Source organism: Salvia splendens, chromosome 12 (genome assembly GCF_004379255.2).
Source record: "Salvia splendens isolate huo1 chromosome 12, SspV2, whole genome shotgun sequence".
Taxonomy (NCBI): domain Eukaryota; kingdom Viridiplantae; phylum Streptophyta; class Magnoliopsida; order Lamiales; family Lamiaceae; genus Salvia; species Salvia splendens.
In genome coordinates, this window is record NC_056043.1 from 22,558,510 (window position 1) to 22,579,093 (window position 20,584).

The window sequence follows — 20,584 nt, forward strand, 5'->3', positions numbered from 1 at the left end:
CTTCCTTCTGATACTGGCACTGCCTTGTATCTCCGAAGCATCAGCATCTCTAATCAAAGGTACGTCGAAAAACTATTGTTCTCTACATTTTCCTCACAAGAAACATACATGATCTGAAGCTACATTGTCATCTTGATTGTTACTTGTTAAGAGCAATGCCTACTGGCACGATTGTGAGTGTTCTCATACTAAGCCTAGTATGAGAAATTTACAGTTCAAAAACATCCTCATTCCTAAAAGAACGATGATGCAATGATGCAAATTTTAACTTGATAACTTGAGACTTTGTGTTTCTAATTATATATATCATTTACAGTTCAAAAACATCCTCATTCCTAAAAATTTAACATAAGATGAATTTGATGCAATGATGCAAATTTTATTTCAATAAATCCACAATTTCAATGTTACTATGTGTTCCAAAAAGAAAAAAAACAACAAAAAGACTACTGTATCAGCTTCCTGTTGGTATTTAGGCGGGAACTGGCGCATCACTAACAGTAGTTGCTTCCTTCTTCTGAAATAGATCAGAGGAAATGACGGTTAGCTTCAATTTTAGAGATATTGAGGCATACCTATTGCATCTCATCTTCTTACATTCGACGTCTCGATCCAGCGATGGAGAGTCTCGATAGCTTTGCCAGATTCGTGCGTTTTACGAGCGAGATCCACTGCTTCTGCTAGATTGTTTACACGCCCGCTCACGAGAAGAGCAGCTGCCGCATTTAGCACCTGAATTGGATTGAAAACTAGGGAAATGAGTTGGACGCAGGTGCGAATGCAGAAATTTGTTGTGATGATAAAGACTTTTCCACAATCATTCACACAAAATACCAAAAAATCGATGATGCTCTGTCAAAGAGAACAATGGTATATGATTGGATAAAGATAGAAGGATATTTACCAAAGCATCCGCAATAGACCCTTTTTCTCCTGCTAAAACGCGCCTCAGCACGTCAGCATTGTACTCCGGCCCTCCACCCCGCAGGTCCTCCAGCGTGCAGCGAGGGATTCCAAAGTCCACTGACATAAGCGGTGTTAAACAAGTTACCATCCAAGAAATGAGCAAGAACGGGGTAGGAATCGAGGATTGGGAGGAAGAAATAAGGATCTTACGTGGATCAAATGAGAACTTTTCTATCTTATCCGGAGTGACATCAAGAACTAGCCCCGGCCCTGTTTATATTTTCAGGAATTTTCAGAGCTAATCTTATAAAACTAAGACCATAAGCTTAATGCTACAAAGTAATATACATGTGTACATCAAGATCCACTGCAAACGTTTCATTGATCTTACCAAGGGGACTCATCTCGTCCAGCCCCTCAGAGTGAACGATCAGCGCCCTTTTCATGCCAAACCTTTGAAGTGCTTTTGCCATTTTATGGACCTTCACATCAAGAGACATATGCTTTCGTTAAGCCAAACTTGTAGCGCACACAGGATTTTAACAGTAACTACGTGGACTTACTAGATCTTCTCAGTAAGTACGTGGACTTACTAGATCTTCTGTGTACACCCCAACAACGGCATAAGGAACTCTGGCTGGATTCAACATGGGCCCTAAGATGTTAACCACAGTCTTTACTTTCAGCTTCAATCGGACAGGTTTAACAATTTTCATTGCTGGATGATATATTGGAGACATCATGAACCCGATTCCTACTTCATTTACACTCCTTTTAATATCCTGCAAAGAGTGAATGTATTAAAAAGAAATCCATGGCAAAAATGTATAGCACTTAAATCATTTACTGAATTCTCAATTTTGAGTGAAACTCTATGGTTGAGTAACAAATTAACCCATGGTAACATCAACTTCAAATTACAAAGAAAACAACATCATTTCAGATTAACCCATGGTAACCCATCGGCAGTAACTTTGTGGCTAGGAAGCAATTTTAATCGGTCTTTGACTAGTCCTCGTTTCAGATTAGTAGGTGACCGTTCAAATTGACATCTTTATGTGGCTATAGAGACAGGTTTGCTCAATAGCTCAAAACATACATTCAAGATTCCTACACTCATATCTAACGAAGCTTTAAGTTGCTGCCCTTTGCCATGTCACATATCAAATACTACATAAAACGAATCCCTAATTCACACCATTGTATCAAAAGAAACAACTTTGAACCTACACTCAAATACGAAACTGTGCAAGATCTGTCCTTTATTGCAAAAGGAGCAGTAATTAATAATCCAAATTTAAAGCAAGCAATATATTACCTCTGGTTCCAAGTTAATTGCAACCCCTAAAGCTTCAAGTACATCGGCACTACCACAAGCGGATGAGCTAGATCGATTCCCTTGCTGCAATCAACCCCAAATTTCAAGAATCAGTTTTTAAACCAAAACATAATGCTAAAACAAACTGCTGAAAAAAATCAACAAGACTCGAGGTCCACCTTAGCCACTTTTGCGCCACTAGCTGCAGCAAGAATCGAAGCTCCAGTAGAGATATTGACCGTATTCGCGCCATCACCACCGGTCCCAACAATGTCCACAGCATCAACAAGCCCTTCCACTTTTTTACAATGACTTACCATCGCTCTGGCAAGCCCAACAACCTATTTAATAGTGTGTTGTCAGTATATTTCACTGTTTTTTAACCAAAAATCCTATTTTCTTGAAATGTCACAAGATATACTCCAAGTTAATGCAGCCTTCCTACCTCCCAGTTTGAATTAAATTTGGTGTCATGATACATAAAAGTCCAAACATGCATAAAATGAGCATCCACCACTAAAGATCTTATTCTTTTACCATGCCATAAAGCAAAAGCCTTGCATCTATGGAAATGGAGCAAGAAAATCGCCTTAGAGAAACGTCGTTGTCACGATACATTCCCATATACAGATATACTCTTACTCATTTTAATGATAAAAGTCCAGATTCACAATCCAAAATACTCAGTTCTGATTCAGAAAGATCACAAGATTTTTGGCAGATCTCATACATAGCAACATTTAGTCAAACTGGCTTACAAACATATGCGAAAATCTCAGCAGCAGAGAAAGGGAATAGTCACACTCACTTCTTCAAAATGTTTCTCCTTTGGCTCTCAACAACACCAAAAATGCACTAATCAAAGCCTCATCAGCACCATCCAACAAGAAATCAAGAGAGGCCTCAGCTTCATCTTCTGATAAATCCACCCCACTTATTAAAGACTCAATCAACTGCAAATCCCAGAATAAAAAATTAGGGAGCAAATTCAGATAACATAAAACATACCCCCCTCTCTGTGTGTGTCAAAACATGATCAAATGAAAAGAACCCATTTTTCACCTGACTGAAAGAAGACACCTGGCTGGTTGAATTCGGCAGAGCAGAAGGCAAAAACGTAGAACACTCAGCACCAAAAGGGGCGTTGAAAAATGGAGTCTTCACCACACATCGCGGCGTAAAACGGTGATGAATAACTGGGAAGCACTGGAACCGAGATAGTGATGGAATATGCAAAGAAGACATTTTTTTGGCAGTGAAGAATGTTCAGAGTGAAACTCAACTAATAGTAGTACTAATTGTTGAAACCTTCGAATCGTGACAAACGAATCAAATGTAAATCGGGTGAGTGTAAGGGAAGAGGGTAGTTGTGAATTGATTTGGGATTGCAGAATTTCTGATGTAGCCCTCTTGGGTCATTCGCGATAAAGCTGCATATCAAAATTACAAGATAAGTTGCATAATAAAACTCATAAATGAATTGGTAAGGCTGCAATTGGAGAGGGGTTTGAAAATAATACTAATTCTCTGCTTACCATTGCTTCATTTATACAACAAAATAGAACTGGAATTGTTGACTTTTTGATGTTTCTAATTCATAATTAAAAACACTCTGTTTCAGTATTAGAGTTCATACATATTACGGCTGAACAATTAAGAGAAAAAAATTCAGATTGAGAAATGCTCTTGACCCTGATGGCATAGTTGGCAAGCTCAGGAGATAATGCTGTTTGCAGAGACGGCATTTTTCTGCAAAACGTTTAAATAACAAAACAATTGGCAAAACAATCGGTATAAAGAGTGCATTTAATGATTTATAGTTACCTGAATCAAAAGAGAGATCTGAAGATAGAGACGGTGTTGATTTTTGCGGCGACGAAGAGCCAAAACTCCTCGGATCTACGCCGCGGAGTAGAGGAGAGAGAGAGAGTGGGGTGTGAGTAAGAGAGAGAGAGAGAGAGCGTTTTGACGCTGCAAACCCGCTGAATTTTTTAGGCTATTCAATGTAGGAATAGCTCAACAATAGCCTAGTCATAGCCTGACCATAAACTCCTCTTGCCGCATCATCAACATTAAAAATCCTCCTGCCACATCATAAATAGCCCAATTATAGCTTAGCCACATCATAAATAGCACAGCCACATCAATAGCCACATCACTCATAACAATTATATAAAAATAAAATAATTAAGCCTCACGGGTTTGGATGGCCTTACGGTTTGGATTGAGCCTATTCTCCTTCGCCTATTGACGGTTATGCCCCTCGCAAAACCGACGAGTTTTCTGACAAATGAATATCTTATTGGGCCTTCATGTTGGGCCTATAGAAGTGTTCCGAGAATTGAATATTGTATAATCATATAAATATTTGCAAGGTTGGTCATAAAGAATATGAAAATTTTACATTAATTTTCATATTTTTTAGAATCATACACATATTCGCTTTTGCATATTGTGAGGTTGGTCATTCAATTTTGAATAAAGAAAGTGATAGTTGTACATTAATATCAGTATAAGATTGCTTATTTTAATTGAGCGATCATTCGAAAACAACTCTCTCAACCTCAATTTTTAGGATTTTAATTATGTAATTTTTAATTTTTAGTTTTTAGAGTTTAAATTATGTTAGTTTTTAATTTTTAGGATTTTAATTATGTAATTTTTAATTCTTTAGTAATTTGTAATAGTATTTCGGGTATTTTTAATGTATTTTAATATTGTAAAAATGTTTTTAGTAATTGATGTATTTAAATTGAATAATAGAATGGTGAGACTCTTGAGCATGCTCTTACGGAAGAGCAGAGAGTAAAAAATGAATAAAAATGGGTCTGACCCAACATCAATACTTTTACCTAAGAGCATGGATGTGGATGTTCTAAGGACCCTAAGTATATTACAAGTAATTGATTGGTTTTCGTTTTCTAATTGTTGATTTCCATTTCAGTTAAAAAAAATATATTCCATCCGTTCAAGATAAGCGACTCACATTCCTTTTTGGGACGTCCCAAGATAAATGAGTTATTTCCTTTTTTGGCATTTCTCTCTCTTACTTTTTTTTCTCTATTTTATTAACTCTCTTACTTTATTCAATTTCCACTTTACTAACGAAACTTCATTTCCATATAGGTTTGTGTATTGCATCTATATACTTATTTTACACGTCAATTATTATTATATCTATATATTTATATTGTTTAATTATTATTATCAATATCAAATACTCTATACAAATTATACCTTGCATAAATATGAAGACACATAGGTTTGTGCATTGCGTCGTATTAGTTAGGGCTGGGGAAAAATACCGAAATACCGAAATACCGGCCTTATCGTACCGAAAAAATATCGAAAATACCGAATTTTTGGTATATCGTGACTTTCGGTATGGTATGATACCTTACCGAAAAATTTCGGTAAGGTAACGGTATGGATTTTCAAATACCGCGGTATACCGCTGCATACCGAAATTTGGTATATACCGTAAATTAAGGTATATACCGTAAACTTAGGTATATACCACAAAAATATAAACACAATTATATATAAAATATATTTTATATATTTTTAAATTATAAAATCTAATGTGAAATATAAATATAATTATGAATAAATTATATTTAATTTATTTTTAAAATTATAAAATATAAATAATATTCTAAAAACTCTAATTTTCTATTTTAATTGATGTTGAAAGTCAGGTATACCGAACTTCGGTATGGCATACCGAAAATGAAGTACGGTATCGGTATAGAAATTCGTCATACCGAAAATAAGGTATACCGAAGTTCGGTATACCGAAAACTTTGGTAAGGTAAAGGTATGATTTTTTCGCATACCGTATTTACGGTAAGGTATACGGTACGGTGGTTTCGGTAAGGTATACCGTACCTACCCACCCTAGTATTAGTATTAAATCTTCTGATAATGCGGGGACATGATATGGTTAATATTAAAAAATTTGTAGTATATTTATGACGCAAAAAAATATTTATTCTCAAACGACCGCTTTAGGCCATTTTCCCATCTGCTTTCTGCATTCAATCAGTTTATAGCTGTATAAAGGCAAAAATTATTATGGATAACTACACTACACGCATGAAATAAATTACTACTAATATTCATATTTAATCGCATAATTGACGTTTGTATTAGATCTGTTCCGTTGTGTGCACCCAGCATTCAATTGTAGGTCATATTTCCATCTGGGTTTTTGGGTGTCTTTTTTCTTGATCGGTCTATATTCCAAGTTTTAATTTGTGGTATCAGGTTTCTTCAAACAAAAAGCTGAGATTTTGATAAGAACATGGAATCATCCTCTGGGGCAGCGCCAGAATTTGATTATCTGTTCAAGCTGTTGATGATTGGAGATTCCGGGGTTGGAAAAAGTAGTCTTTTGCTGAGTTTCACTTCTGATGCTTTCGAGGAGCTCTCTCCTACAATCGGTGCCTCAATCATAATCTCAAAATATGCATGTGTTTTTTTATCATATTATTTTATTCCTGCATTATATTGAGTAGGTATCCTTTTTTTGTCTAGGATCTTGATTGATACGATTTAGGAACTGTTGTGTTATTGACATAGCTAAGCATGGGTTTCTTTTTGATGATATGAAGCCAATTGCCAGTTTTTTGGGCTTGGATGATCTGTGATACTCCCTACGCCCCATAGAAATAGGCTAATTGGGGATGCCACTGATTTTAATGCGTAATTGGTAAAGTAAGAGAGAATGAGATAGTAGTTGAAATAATGTAGTGGATAGTGGAACCAATAAATGATAAAGTAAAAGCGAAGGAGAAAAAGTTGCCATAAACGGATATGGACTATTTGTATGGGACGGAAGGAGTATATTTGAGTGAGGATAGCTTGGTCCTTGTGATACTTTGGTTATATGTTTGGTAGTAGAAACAGAATTTCTAGTAGATTAGAGGTTTATGTTTGTTCCCTTTCCCGGATTGAGGTTATTCACCGAATCAACCCCCACTCTTTTATGTTGAGTTATCTGGTTTCACACTCTGATTCCGTACCCGTTGTTTTGTTTGCTTTGTAGTACAAATGAAGTTGTGTTCTGTATCTTCTATGTGATATTTAACCGTCAACAAACCTCTCCAAGAAAGTTGGTTTTTGTGGTCAGTGGAGCTGAACTTGATTTTGTATATTGCTTGCTGGTTATTGTTGTTAATGGAAGCGAATTTTTTGGTACTCAATACTCATCAAGTTCTCTTATGGTCTTTCTACTTTTGTACGATAAAATTGAAACCCTCAATGAGTAAGTACCTACTTGTTGGCTGTGATGTAATGAGAAACCTAGAAAAGCATGTGGTCCGAGGATGGTCCGGGACTTAATTTTGAGAGTCGTGTGTAATGCTCACTAGTTTGTTGCTTCCAGTTTTCTTGTTGTTGACACTTGAGACTGTCATTCCTTCATATATTTTGTTTGCGGTCTCAAGGATATGCCACCTCTGGCAATATAACGCTCCATTTCTATCTACAGGAGTGGATTTTAAGGTAAAACACTTAACGCTTGGAGGAAAGAAATTGAAGCTTGCAATCTGGGACACAGGTTAGAATGCTTCCATGACCTGCAGTTTATTGTCACATAGAAAGATATTAGTTAATTTCCTGAAACAACCTAAATAAATAATGGAAGTAAATTCAAATATGTGTTCATGGTTTTCCCTTTACTTGTTTGTGGTTTGCCCAAATCAAATTTGCTTAAATTCTGTATCAATCAATAGATCATAGATGGGGCTTTTGAAGTTGAAAATATATGAAAGTTGAAGAACAAAATTCACTCACTTAAACGTATGTTAAACTAAGCTCATTGTGCTGAAATAGAACAAAATATTGCTTCTATATATGAAACCATATATTGCAAAAATGTTCGGAAACATCGTTCTATTTGCATGTGTTATCTGTTTTGTATTGATCTATACTACTTCATACTTATTAATTTACATGGCTTGCCAATCTAAAGCCTCATTTTGCAGCTGGGCAGGAAAGATTTCGAACTTTGACTAGTTCCTATTACCGAGGTGCTCAAGGAGTCATCATGGGTATGTTCAAATATTTTTGTTGTGTTTCCTTGTTGCTTTTGTACTTTTGTTCTTGAGTGATTTTCCGGAACTGTAAATCTTATTTCTTGTCACGTTACTCCTTTACCCACATCATAAATACCTTGTAAACACTCATTTTTACATCTACATTTAATGGTTTCTTTTGCTTTCATTTCTTAGCATAATAACTTTGTCTTTACTAGTTTCTTATCCCCAAATACCATTTGTTCTGTGATGCAGTATATGATGTGACACGACGAGACACCTTTACGAATCTTTCTGATATATGGGCTAAAGAAATTGATCTCTACTCCACAAATCAAGATTGCATCAAGATGCTAGTTGGCAACAAAGTAGATAAGGTATTCTCCTTGTTAGCTCTAGCTGATTAATTAATAGGAGTCCCATCTTCCGAAAATTGGTTACATTACATGCTGTAATGTCATTGGAAAGTTCTATTACAAGCTTGCTAACGCTCACATCTTTTGCAGGAGAGTGAAAGGGTTGTCAGCAAAAAAGAAGGGATCGACTTTGCAAGGGAATATGGCTGCCTCTTCATTGAATGTAGTGCCAAAACTCGTGTCAACGTGGAGCAGTGTTTTGAGGAACTCGTCTGGAAGGTCAGTAGGGAATTTCTTTTTTCAAACATACTAGGATATTAGAATGTCTACAATAGTTGTGTAGCAAGCTCTTAGCACTAGATAGTGTGCTAAAATGTATTCTGTGTTTAATCGACAGATCTTGGATACGCCAAGTCTCTTGGCGGAGGGCTTAGCTGGTAATAAAAAGAACATTTTCAAGCAGAAGCCTCCCGAATCTACAGATACATCCAGCAGTTGCTGCTGACTCTTTTATCCAAGTGGCATATGCAACTCATATCTTGCATAATTTCACTCTCCACCAGATTGAACATACATTTTTATACAAATATAACAAATTTGCAATGATATTTGTTCGAAACTTCCATTTGAGCAATTGCCTTCCTTACAATTCCAATCAACAGTCGATAGAAATCAAGACAGAAATTGCAATTTCAGAATGTGGAGTGTTGAAACTAAACTACTATTTGAGTTAAGAGTCAGCATATGTAGGTGGAAAGATTTTCATAAAAAATGAAAAGACAAGATAAGTACCAAAAAAACAAGGCAATAAATAGAGAGTTAGATGAGAAGTGATATATCCAACCTCTACCACATCACATCTCATCTCATTAACAATGAGGAGATCCAATATTTGGTATGTGACCATTGTTGCTTCACTGGTGGCTTCGCCGTCCGAAACATGTGTGAAAATCGAGCAAGTCGCAACGGGACGATCAGTGGAGTCGAAGCCGGAGTGGAGAGTCAGGGCGAGGAACGGATGCCGGGGCCGGTGCACCGTCACCCTGATGAAGCTTATGTGTCCCAAATTTATATCTACCATTCGTGTCAAACCTCCTCTCATTTCGATTGATCCAGACGGCCATTGTCTCCTCAACGCCAAAATATATCCTGCCAAATCCATCTTTTTCACCTATGCTTGGGATCCTATTCAATTCCAACTTCTATCCTTGAACAAAACTTGCTCTTAGGTTCAGGTTTTTCAACATCCTTCTGTTCATCTATGTATAGCAGCATCTAAATTGTTGAACTCTGCATAAATAAACTTCATTTTCTGATCAATAAAAGTTCGATAATCTCTTGCTCTAAATACAAGATCAAGCAGCTTTAAAATATTCAACCAAGTCCTTCACTATCAAAACAGAGTGCTCTGTTTCTTGATACATGTTTCTAACTATCAAGAGATGGATGAGAGTGCAAACAGTCCATCTCACTTGGTTAATTCTATAGTTTTTGTAGATTATGAAATTAACATTTAATTGATGCTCAAAGACATACTTAAACTAAAGAGAAATCTGAAATTGAGTTAACATCTAAGTTTAATTAGAGCATGAAACAGAATACTAATTTGATGAAAATGTGCACCAAGATAAAGAGAGACGAGTAATGCCCCAAGAGAGGGAATCTCTCCAGACGCCAGAAGCCGTCCGATCATCTAGCAGAGACAGAATCCTCAGCGGAAGCTCCACCGGAATATCATTCCACTCGATAATCTCCATATTCTGCTCTTCCGATTCACCACGTACTACTCTCTTTATATAGAATCCTAAAGCAGAAAAGCCAAGATGATAAAGTTGCTTCCTTTTCTAATTTAATTTTAGAGCATCTCCAATAGCACTGGACGTCAAATAGCCTTCACACTGCCACATCATCAGCACTACAATTCTCCTGTCACATCAGCTTGCCACATCAACTGGACATCAAATAGCCCTCACATAGCCTTCACACTACCTATCCACATCACTATTAACAGTTATATAATTTAATTACACTCGTATCAACATACGGAATTTAATTTACGAGACAAATACGGAAAATTTGAATAATAATATTAAAATTTAAAAAGTACATTAATTTTTTAAAAAAAATACAATAATTAAAAAAATTATATTTAAAAAATTACATAAATTTGCATAAAAACTAACGCCTTGCAATCCTTCGCGTCCACAACTCTTCAACTAAATCCTTTTGCAGTCGTATATGAGCCTCCGTCTGACGCATGTCGGCATGTGCTTGGAGGAGGGCTTCTTCATCGTGCGGTACCCCACCTCGTACGTTGGCGGTGGTGACGCCGTGGCTTGGACCTGCTTCATTATCGTCGGTGGCCCAATCAGTCAGTTGTACACCTTCATCTTCGACGATCATGTTGTGCATGATAATACAGGCGTACATTATATCAGCAATGCAGTCGACATGCCACAAACGCGTTGGTCCCTTAACTGCAGCCCATCGAGCTTGAAGCACACCAAATGCGCGCTCCACGTCCTTTCGCGCCGACTCCTGCCGCGTCGCAAAGTAGGCCTTCTTCGGATCTGATGCGCACCGGATCGTCTTCACAAAGACGGGCCACCTAGGGTATATCCCATCCGCCAAGTAGTAGCCCCATATCATGCTGGTTGCCGTTGGCGACAAAACTGATGGCCGGACCGACGCCCTGGCACTACTCGTTGAAAAGGGGCGACGAGTTGAGGACGTTTAGGTCGTTGTTCGAACCGGCTATCCCAAAATACGCATGCCAAATCCACAACCGGTAATCAGCCACGGCCTCGAGGATCATCGTGGGATTTTTTCCCTTGTAGCCGGTCGTGTAAAACCCCTTCCAGGCAGCGAGACAGTTCTTCCATTCCCAATGCATACAATCTATGCTGCCTAGCATTCCCGGGAACCCGTGCTGATCCCCGTGCATCCGCAGCAGATTCCGGTAATCTTCGGGGGTAGGCTTTCGGAGATACTGATCACCGAATACTTCGATCACGCCCTGGCAGAAATACTTCATACATTCGATGGCAGTCGTCTCACCGATGTGGAGGTATTCGTCCCACATGTCTGCCGCGGTGCCGTAGGCCAACTGCCTGATTGCCGCAGTGCACTTTTGAATAGGGGCGTGGCCGGGTCTGCCAGCCGCATCGTGCCTGAAGCGGAAATACAGATATCGCTGCTCCAATGCGTTAACAATATGCATAAATAAGTCCCGCCTCATCCTAAAACGACGCCTGAAATGGTTGGCGTCAAAACGCGGCTCCTCTGCGAAGTAATCTGTGAACAGGCGCTGATGTGCAGCTTCATGATCACGATGCACCACTTGTCGACGGTGGACAACTGGTCGTGGGCGAGGTGCCGCCGGCTGCATATAACTCTGCATCCATCGATCAACCTCACGGCTCGTATAGGCATCTAGCTCTTCGTTCATCATACGCTCGTACTCATCCGCATCCCCACCACTACCACCGGCATTACTCATTTCTTAAATTGATCTTGAACAGAAAGTAAGGTAGAGAGAATACTCGTTAAAACAAGTGGTGCGAATGAAAATGAGGTTCAACGCGCGTATATATAGTGTTTTCGAAAAAAAAAATATTTAAATCCGACGCCGGTTTGGCGCCGATCCGGGACGCACAATGGCGCCCGTGAGGATCGGCGTCGGAACCGGCGTCAGCGCGGGAATCGGCATGGCGACGCCGATTTTGACGCCGATTTCGCCGACGCCGGTTCCAATGGTTCGGCGTCAAACCGGCGTCGGCGAAAAATCGGCGTCGCGGTGGTGACGCTGGTTATTGGAGATGCTCTTAAGGATGTAAGAAGTTTGATTTAAAGAAGAAAAGGCATTGAAACTGTTTTAAGTTCTTCGAATTCGGGCACTACTAGTAAATACTGCTCCCTTCGTGATTTACTGGTGGACCATTTCTTTTAGATATGCCGTTTAAAAAAAATTATGTTAACTAAAAAGGAATAAAATAGAAGATAAAAAATAGAAAAATGAATAAAAAATAAAATAAATAAAAAGAAATTTGTTGATTTTTATTACAAAAAGGATTGACTTCATTGAAAAAAATGAATAAAAAATAAAAAAAATAAAAAAAAAATTGTTGATTTTTATTACAAAAAGGATGGACTCCATAATACGAAATGTATCAAAATAACAACTCCAATACTAATACTCGGCTAAGAGCATCTCCAATGGCGGAGTCCGGTCGGACATCCGCGACTGGCGATCGGGACGTCCTCCATTGTGGCGTGGAAGGTAGGATACGGACATCCCGTAAGGACGTCGGATGTCCTCGGACGTGCGGGCGACGGGCGGGCGGACGTCCGCCATTGTGGTGTGGGTCGGACGTCCGGGTCGGACGTCCGGTATTAATTTTTTTTTTAAAAAAACTCTATATATACTGCTCGTTGCACTTCATTTCATTCACACCACTTGTGTTAACAAGTTTCTCTCTTCTTTTACTACAAATTTCATTTCTACTTAATGGAGAACGACAGAACCTCCCCCGGCACGAGCGAGTCGCTGACTCCGACGTTTCCCGCCGAACTGGAGGGAAACTCTAGCGGAAATGCGACAATGCTTCCGGCAATGCCGGGGATGGGTGGTATGGGTGGGATGGGTGGGATGATGTCCACTTACTTCGGTATGTACAATTGGATGGGTGGGATGGATGGTATGATGCCCAGGGCAGCGGTGATGGGGGGCATGACCCCAAATATGATGGGGATGGGGATGGAGGGCATGACCCCAAATATGATGAGGATGGGTGGGATGATGCCGGGGATGATGCAGACCATGCCTGGTGGAGGGGGTGGCAGTGGCCCTGAACCACTAGCGAACGATGTCTATCGCCCGGTTATCGATATGCTGTCTACTGATACCCCCTTCAGTTTTGTTCTGGAGACTCAGTTCACCGGCGTGGAAACTTTCTCTTTTGAGGAGTTGGGGCTATCTCCAATCAGGGAGACTCCCGATGATGTGGGGACAGGGGCAAGGGCAAGGGGAAAGCCACGGGCTCTTCCTCGTGAATGGTGGCTGAGGAGGAGGATGATGAGGAGACGGGAAAGCGGACGGTCTGGAGCATGTGGGAAAACGTCACGCTTTCGAAGACTTGGGTTTCAATAGTCAAGGATCCCTATGTGGGTGCTAACCAGCATATTGACAGACTGTGGCATCGCGTCGCTGAAGCCTACCTCACACACAAACCGGCTGGGGCGAAGAGTCGCATTCCCGAACAATGCCGGAAACAGTGGGAGCGGTTGAGGCCTAAGCTTAGTCGATTTGCTGGCCTCTACCAAAACAATCTCCGCCAGGCAACCAGCAGTATGTCCGAGGAGGATGTGAAGAACCGTGCCCTGGCGCAGTACCCAGACAGATCTTTGAAGTTCAAAGATTTCGACCAGTGGGAGTCCTATCTCGTGGTGAAGGATTCCCAAAAGTTTTGTGGGGGCGTCGAATCGGGCTGGCAGAAGCGGACGAAGATCAACGCTTCCGGTGAATACAGCAGCAGTGCTGGTTCGCACGAGCTCCAGAAGCCGAGGAAGTGTCCCTGCTACCTCAATCAGACTCCCGCCGGCGTCGTCGCCCGATTGGGCAAAAGGCTGCGCAGCGGAAGGCTAGGGGAAGCAGCAGCGGGTCGTTCGAGGTCCAATCGGAGGCCCCTGCTCCCCCAGAAGAGTACGACCGTCTCGCCCGCGCGCAGATAACGACTAGCTTGGTTCGGACCATGCATAGGTGGCATAGCACGACAGATCCTGTGTACAAAAGGATGTTGAAGGATGTCATCGATGGATGTCGGCGCGATTTGGGCATGCCACCCATTGGAGATGATGGCGCCGAGATTAGTGGCGGGGACGACGGGGGCGGCACGGGCGACGGCGAGGGCGGCACTGACGACGAGGAGTGAGCCGAGTCAAAAATTTTATTATGTAATTTTTTCTTTTTTATTATGTAATTTTTTTTTCTTTTTTATGTAATTTTTTTAATGAAGCATTTGCAATTTTCCCGTATTCCGTGTCAAAATTATAATTCCGTTACGTATATTTGTGAATTTGTGATTTTTTTTATTGTGTGAAGTCCTAGTGGGAAGGGCGATGGGAAGAGCGGATTGTGAAGGGGATGTCCTAGTGACGTGGCAGTGGGATGGGAAGTCCTAGTGACGTGGCAGGAGGTGTTTTTGGGAAGTCCTAGTGGATGTCCGAGTGGGACATCCGCCCACTGGAGATGCTCTAAGGAAGAAATAGTAAGGAAGAAATAGTAAGGGTCAGATCTTTTTATTATTTTTGGTTTTAAAAACTGAAGCACACACAAAATATTTTCTTGAAATAATAGTATTTCCGAATTTTTTGCCATGAGTGTTGAAACATGAAGTCCACGTGTTGCGTGATCGGAAGAGGTGTGTTAATGTAAGCCCTGTATTTTGTCATTTCCTTTTCGTCGATATTATCATTGGGCCGAATTTATTTTGTTCCGTCGCCTTGGCGGCTCCCACACTCCGACTCAACATCATGTGAGGGGGTTTATTTAAGGTACGCAGTAGCCCGTTAAAGGGGAGGCTCCCACACTCCGACTCAACATAATTTGGCTGATTAGTGACATACCATTCCATCACTAAATATCGAGTTTTTTTAGTGACAGAAACATAGGAGAACGTGCAAACAATCGAATGAACCCTAAGCCACACAGGCTTGACCCTGAACCAGCGCTCTGATAAATCTGTGAGGGTTCAGCGATGCAACCCAAACTTCACATTAGCATGATATTGTCGATTTAGATAAAGCTTTAACGGTTTTTCTCTTGGGAGGGTCTCACGCCCAAACTCACATAATGGAGGATTGCATTTACGTATGAGTGAACTACATAAATAGTCCATGGACTATGTGTTACAGTTTGTACTCTAGAAATCATCTTTCGAGTGATTTAATACTGTAAAAACTCTAATTTTATTTTCCAATGAATAAAACAGATTATTTTTGTCGTAATGTTGTTATATTTTACATTTAATGGATGTTTATTACATACTTAAATGTATAAGCAACTTAACAAAGTCTAAGTCTTTGTTTTAGTAGACCGGTTGTGGGCGACGTTCACTTTAAGGTAACACGGTCAGTTATGAACAAAGAAAAATAAGAATTTCACAACCTAGATATGCCTAGACTACCTACCGTGAAAGGTTGCAATGCCAGTCCATATATTTCTGAGTCTTGCTGAAATAAAATGACATTGGTGTGATAGAGCACTGAACAGATCTAACACCGAGACAAGTCTTTATGCTATCTACTGAAAGACGAGATCTTGATAAATGTTTACTTCTTAATCAATGTACGTTAGCATTGAGCATACGGTATTGATTATGCACTACTTTGACTTATCAAATGGTGCGGGTTTTTCGCAACCCAATAATCATGATATATTGGCTAGCAGTGATTAATATCTAGCGGTGCTAGGATTAGGGCTGGGGGAAAATATCGGAAAAATGATATATCTCTCGTATCGTATTGAAAAATATCAAAAAATTATCAGATTTTCGATATATCGTAATTTTCGATACGAAACGATACTGTATCGTAAGTTTTCGATACGATAACGATATGAATTTCCTTATATCGCGATATATCGTTTTACATCGAATATTCAAATATATCGTATATATCGAAATATATTGAAATTCAATACATATTAAAATTTAAAATTATAAATATATATAAATTCATTTAATTCATTAATATATTTAGAAAATACATATATGAAACCCTCCTAATAGGAATTAGGATTTGGAACCCTATCGCTCATCTCACGCCGTCTATCTCTCAATCTCGCTCAGTCGCTCTCATTCTCACGATTCTCTTGCAATTGGTCGTCCACGCCTCCACGGTCCATCTCCGGCGACGTCCTCCAGCTTCTCTCACGCTCCCCACCGCATCTCTTATCTCCGGCGAGCGGCTGCAGGCTTGCAGCTCCTATATTCTATAGCCCTTCAGCTCCAGTAGACTCAAAGTAATTAAGTGAGTATTTTAATTTATGTTCTGTATAAGCAACTTCATGGTTTATAAACTTCCAAGATGATTCCATTCTTTAATTATCTTACCAAATTAAGTCGGTCACTTTTTATTTGAAACCAAGTTGTACAAATATGGTATGCTATTTGTTTGCAATGGGTTTAATTAAGTAGTGATTAAATATGAATGCATCAACATCATAAACGAAAAGTATTAAGTATACTCCAAATCCAATCGTTCGCAATATGTCTTCAATATGTGTAGATATTAAGGAATAAGGAGCAATATCTCATCATTTTCACTAAACATTATCTAGTTTATTTGTTAAAGGAAATGGTTTAGAAACTACGTCGACAGTTTGATTTCAAACCCAATATATTTGATTTTGTAGTGTTGGAAACCTCTTTCAACTTTATTGTTGCTTATCCATAAAATAAGATATTCACTTTGTTGTTATTTTTTCAGAATGGAATCAGCAGCTTCTCATTCGCATCCACTGCCACTTACTTTTGAACCATCAAAGCAACAAAACGCTTCAACAAATAATGAGGGTACTAGTAGAAAACGATCAACAACAGAAGATTCCTCAGAAAAACCTCCTTTAGCTCCTACAAAGAGAGGTAGAAGTCAATATTGGAAGCACTTCGAAAAAACAATGAAGAAAACGAGTCAAGGAGAAAGAAAAATAGGGATATGCAACTACTGCAAATCTGAAGTAGCAACTCTTACTGGGAGTACTACTGGACTGAAGTATCACTTGGAGAAAAAGTGTGAATTAAGTCCATTTTATGCTGCGAGTGGAAATGACAAGGGCCAAACTGTGTTGACAAAGGAGACTATGGGAAAAGGAAGTCAGATAGTGCCTCATTCTTTTAATAAAAAAAGGTGTGAGTTGAAGGTCACGGAATATGTTATTACAGATGAAGTGTCCTTTCCGGCTGTTGAGGGAAAAGGATTCGTTGCGCTTGTCCATGAATTAGAACCAAGGTTTCAAATTCCCGACCGAAAGAAGGTAGCAGGTATGGTTTTTGAATTGTTAGATACGAAGAAGAGGATTAAAAGTGTGCTCAATGGGCAAAGAGTGAGTATTACTACAGACACATGGACATCAGTTCAGAATATCAATTACATGGTCATCATTGCTCACTTTCTAGATAGTGATTGGAAATTACATAAGAGAATAATTAATTTCACGAAAATAACTAGTCATGTTGGGGAAGAAATAGGCAAGATGATTGAGGTTTGCTTGAGAGAATGGGGGATAGAAAAAATATTTTCCATTGTGGTTGATAATGCTTTTTCGAATGACAGTGCGATTGATTAGTTGAAGAAAAGATTGCATATTGAAAACACATTGCAATTTGATGGAAAGTATTTGCATTTGAGATGTGCTTGTCATATACTAACTTGATTGTCAAGGATGGAATAAAGGAGCTTAATTATGCAATTAAGTATATAAGAAATGTTGTTGTGTTTATTCATTCTTCCTCTTCTAGATTGAGTAAATTTAGAGAGTATGCGGTACTAGCTAAGTTTTCTTGTATGTCAAAGGTGCCCATGGATGTGAAAATGAGGTGGAATTCAACATATAAAATGCTTGATGTTGCATTGAAATATAGAGGGGTGTTTGAAAGAATGGTTGGCGAATGGATTCCTTTCATGAGATACTTTGATGAAAAGGATGACAAGGGTAAACAAAGAATGAGACCTCCACTTAAAGAGGATTGGGATAATGCAAAAGCATTTGTTCATTTTCTCAAGAATTTTTATGATGTCACTTTAGAGTTAAGTGCATCAAAAACTCCTACATCCCAAATGATTTCTGTGTCTATGTTTGCTCTACAAATCGAGATTGAAAAAAAATGTGATGATTCGGATCCGATTATGTCAGAGGTAGCAAAAGCAATGAAGGTGAAATTTGACAAGTACTGGGGTGATTGGAATAAAATGAATCCAGTAATTTTTATTGCCAATGTTTTGGACCCGAGGAACAAGTTGAAAATGCTTCAAGTTAGTGTGAAGAAATTGAAGAGATTTGGAGATTCTAACCAAGAGGTTCGAGAGTTGTGTGACCGATTTAAAAATGACTTGGTGACTTTGTGGGCTGAGTATAAGGGAGTGAGTGATACATTGGTTACTCAGAAACCACTTCTAGAAAATAGTGGTGATGGAGATGATACTGGTCTAGGTGGTTCGGGTCTTTTTGATGAATTGTATAATGGAGTTCAAGAAGAAGTTTCTCAAGACCAACTAAATCAAATATCTAATGAAGTGGATAAGTACTTAGCCGATGAGATGGAGAAGCGATCTAATCCCTATTTTGATCTTTTATAATGGTGGAAAGGAAGTGGAACAAGGTATCCAATCCTTTCGCTCATTGCAAAAGATATCTTTGCAATTCCAAGCTCAACCGTAGCTAGTAAATCTGCTTTTAGCTTGGGCAAAAGAGTTGTAGATCCTTTTAGGACTAGTTTGAGTCCAAAAATGGTTGAGGCATTGGTGTGCACCAATGATTGGCTCAAAGCGGATAATTTTAGCTTATACAAGGATCCGACCGATGATGACCTTGCTTTTTATCAAGAAATTGAAGAAATTGAAAAAAGTAAGTGTTTCTTTAATTTATAAACTTTATTTGTCATATATTATTAATTCCATTTTATGTTTCTTTTTAGGCTCAAGTCACTCAACCATTACTCAAGAGACTCGAGATGGTTCTCCAAATTTATCTTCTACTAGTTGATCCACCAAATGATGAGGTATTAGTCTTAAATTTGGTTGCTATCGGATATGTGGTAGCCATTACTCAAGCGGATAATTTTAGCTTATACAAGGATCCGACCGATGATGACCTTGCTTTTTATCAAGAAATTGAAGAAATTGAAAAAAGTAAGTGTTTCTTTAATTTATAAACTTTATTTGTCATATATTATTAATTCCATTTTATGTTTCTTTTTAGGCTCAAGTCACTCAACCATTACTCAAGAGACTCGAGATGGTTCTCCAAATTTATCTTCTACTAGTTGATCCACCAAATGATGAGGTATTAGTCTTAAATTTGGTTGCTATCGGATATGTGGTAGCCATTAGGCTTCTTAATTGAGATTGAGTTCGTAAGTAAATTATATGAGTAGATATGACTGGATTGGTCTTATTAATATAGACTTTGATTTATAAATTGTTATTGAGTTCATAAGTAGTACTACATGAGAAGATATGACAGGATTGGTCTGTTGTTCTAGACTTTGATTTTAGCTTGTGTTTGCAGAGCTCTCATTTTGCTAAAGTAGATAGTTTAAATCATTAATTCATTTGATAACATTGATATGAAGCTCACTGCATTAAACTATCTGCTAATATCTGATATTTTGATATCTTCTACTAGTTGATCCACCAAATGATGAGGTATTAGTCTTAATTTTGTGTTTGTAATTTGTCAATTAAATGTCCACTTCTTGGTGTTGTATATCTAATTTGTATATGCCCATATTATTGTTCAATTCTAATCTCTCATCTCTCTTGGTCTTAAATTATGTAGGTTAATATTTCTAGATGATTTCGACAAGATGAAGGGTTTGGTTTTCAAGAATCAAGATCAAGACAACTACTAGTTTTTGCTAATTATTGTGATGGAGTTTGTTCAAACTTTATGGTGTGTTTTTTTGTACTTGGTTGTGTTGTATTTTGATTATGGAGATAAGAACACTATTAATTTTATTTTGTTGAAGTTTTATTAATTTTTGTGTGAATTTTAAGTTTTGAAATTATAATTTTCGATATACAGGTATTCGATACGATATCGATATTTCGATATATTGTACCGAAATTCGATATATTGATATATCGAATTTCGGTACGATATATCGAAATATCGATACGATAATGATATTGATATTATCCATATCGAAAGTTCGATATATCAAAACTTTCGATACGATAATGATATG

The 20,584-nt window shown here is 38.6% G+C and overlaps 3 protein-coding genes across 10 annotated transcripts; 2 read left to right on the top strand and 1 right to left on the bottom strand.

Annotated features, from left to right (window-relative positions):
• Positions 1 to 358: 358 nt before the first annotated feature.
• On the bottom strand, positions 359 to 4,208 carry LOC121757156 (anthranilate phosphoribosyltransferase, chloroplastic-like). 4 transcript variants are annotated; one of them, XM_042152666.1, is made up of 12 exons: positions 4,049 to 4,208; positions 3,916 to 3,973; positions 3,287 to 3,654; positions 3,033 to 3,177; positions 2,404 to 2,565; positions 2,225 to 2,308; positions 1,500 to 1,688; positions 1,298 to 1,388; positions 1,117 to 1,176; positions 905 to 1,023; positions 598 to 732; positions 359 to 517 (listed from the first exon to the last, which is right to left on the bottom strand). In XM_042152666.1, the coding sequence occupies exons 5-12, from the start codon at positions 2,542 to 2,544 to the stop codon at positions 473 to 475; spliced, it is 864 nt and encodes a 287-aa protein (XP_042008600.1). In that variant the 5' UTR covers positions 2,545 to 2,565; positions 3,033 to 3,177; positions 3,287 to 3,654; positions 3,916 to 3,973; positions 4,049 to 4,208; the 3' UTR covers positions 359 to 472. The 4 variants fall into 4 exon arrangements, with proteins under 4 accessions (XP_042008600.1, XP_042008599.1, XP_042008598.1 ...); XM_042152665.1 differs by having other exon boundaries at positions 3,760 to 3,973; XM_042152664.1 differs by having other exon boundaries at positions 3,287 to 3,973.
• A 2,022-nt stretch (positions 4,209 to 6,230) lies between these two features.
• On the top strand, positions 6,231 to 9,252 carry LOC121759423 (ras-related protein RABC1-like). 2 transcript variants are annotated; one of them, XM_042154995.1, is made up of 7 exons: positions 6,231 to 6,413; positions 6,491 to 6,666; positions 7,716 to 7,784; positions 8,212 to 8,277; positions 8,518 to 8,639; positions 8,769 to 8,897; positions 9,016 to 9,252. In XM_042154995.1, exons 2-7 carry the CDS (start codon positions 6,528 to 6,530, stop codon positions 9,121 to 9,123), a joined length of 633 nt encoding a protein of 210 aa, XP_042010929.1. In that variant the 5' UTR covers positions 6,231 to 6,413; positions 6,491 to 6,527; the 3' UTR covers positions 9,124 to 9,252. The 2 variants fall into 2 exon arrangements, with proteins under 2 accessions (XP_042010929.1, XP_042010928.1); XM_042154994.1 differs by having other exon boundaries at positions 6,232 to 6,409.
• Positions 9,253 to 16,397: 7,145 nt separating this feature from the next.
• Positions 16,398 to 20,374, top strand: LOC121759464 (zinc finger BED domain-containing protein RICESLEEPER 2-like). 4 transcript variants are annotated; one of them, XR_006041664.1, is made up of 6 exons: positions 16,398 to 16,646; positions 17,106 to 17,659; positions 18,192 to 19,242; positions 19,313 to 19,526; positions 19,597 to 19,680; positions 20,176 to 20,374. XR_006041664.1 is itself a non-coding variant. In XM_042155048.1 (6 exons), exon 2 carries the CDS (start codon positions 18,027 to 18,029, stop codon positions 18,972 to 18,974), a length of 948 nt encoding a protein of 315 aa, XP_042010982.1. In that variant the 5' UTR covers positions 16,399 to 16,646; positions 17,106 to 18,026; the 3' UTR covers positions 18,975 to 19,242; positions 19,313 to 19,396; positions 19,462 to 19,526; positions 19,597 to 19,680; positions 20,176 to 20,374. The 4 variants fall into 4 exon arrangements, 3 of the variants coding, with proteins under 3 accessions (XP_042010982.1, XP_042010983.1, XP_042010981.1); XM_042155048.1 differs by having other exon boundaries at positions 16,399 to 16,646; positions 17,106 to 19,242; positions 19,313 to 19,396; positions 19,462 to 19,526; XM_042155049.1 differs by having other exon boundaries at positions 16,399 to 16,646; positions 17,106 to 19,242; positions 19,313 to 19,396; positions 19,472 to 19,526.
• The last annotated feature ends 210 nt before the right edge of the window (positions 20,375 to 20,584 follow it).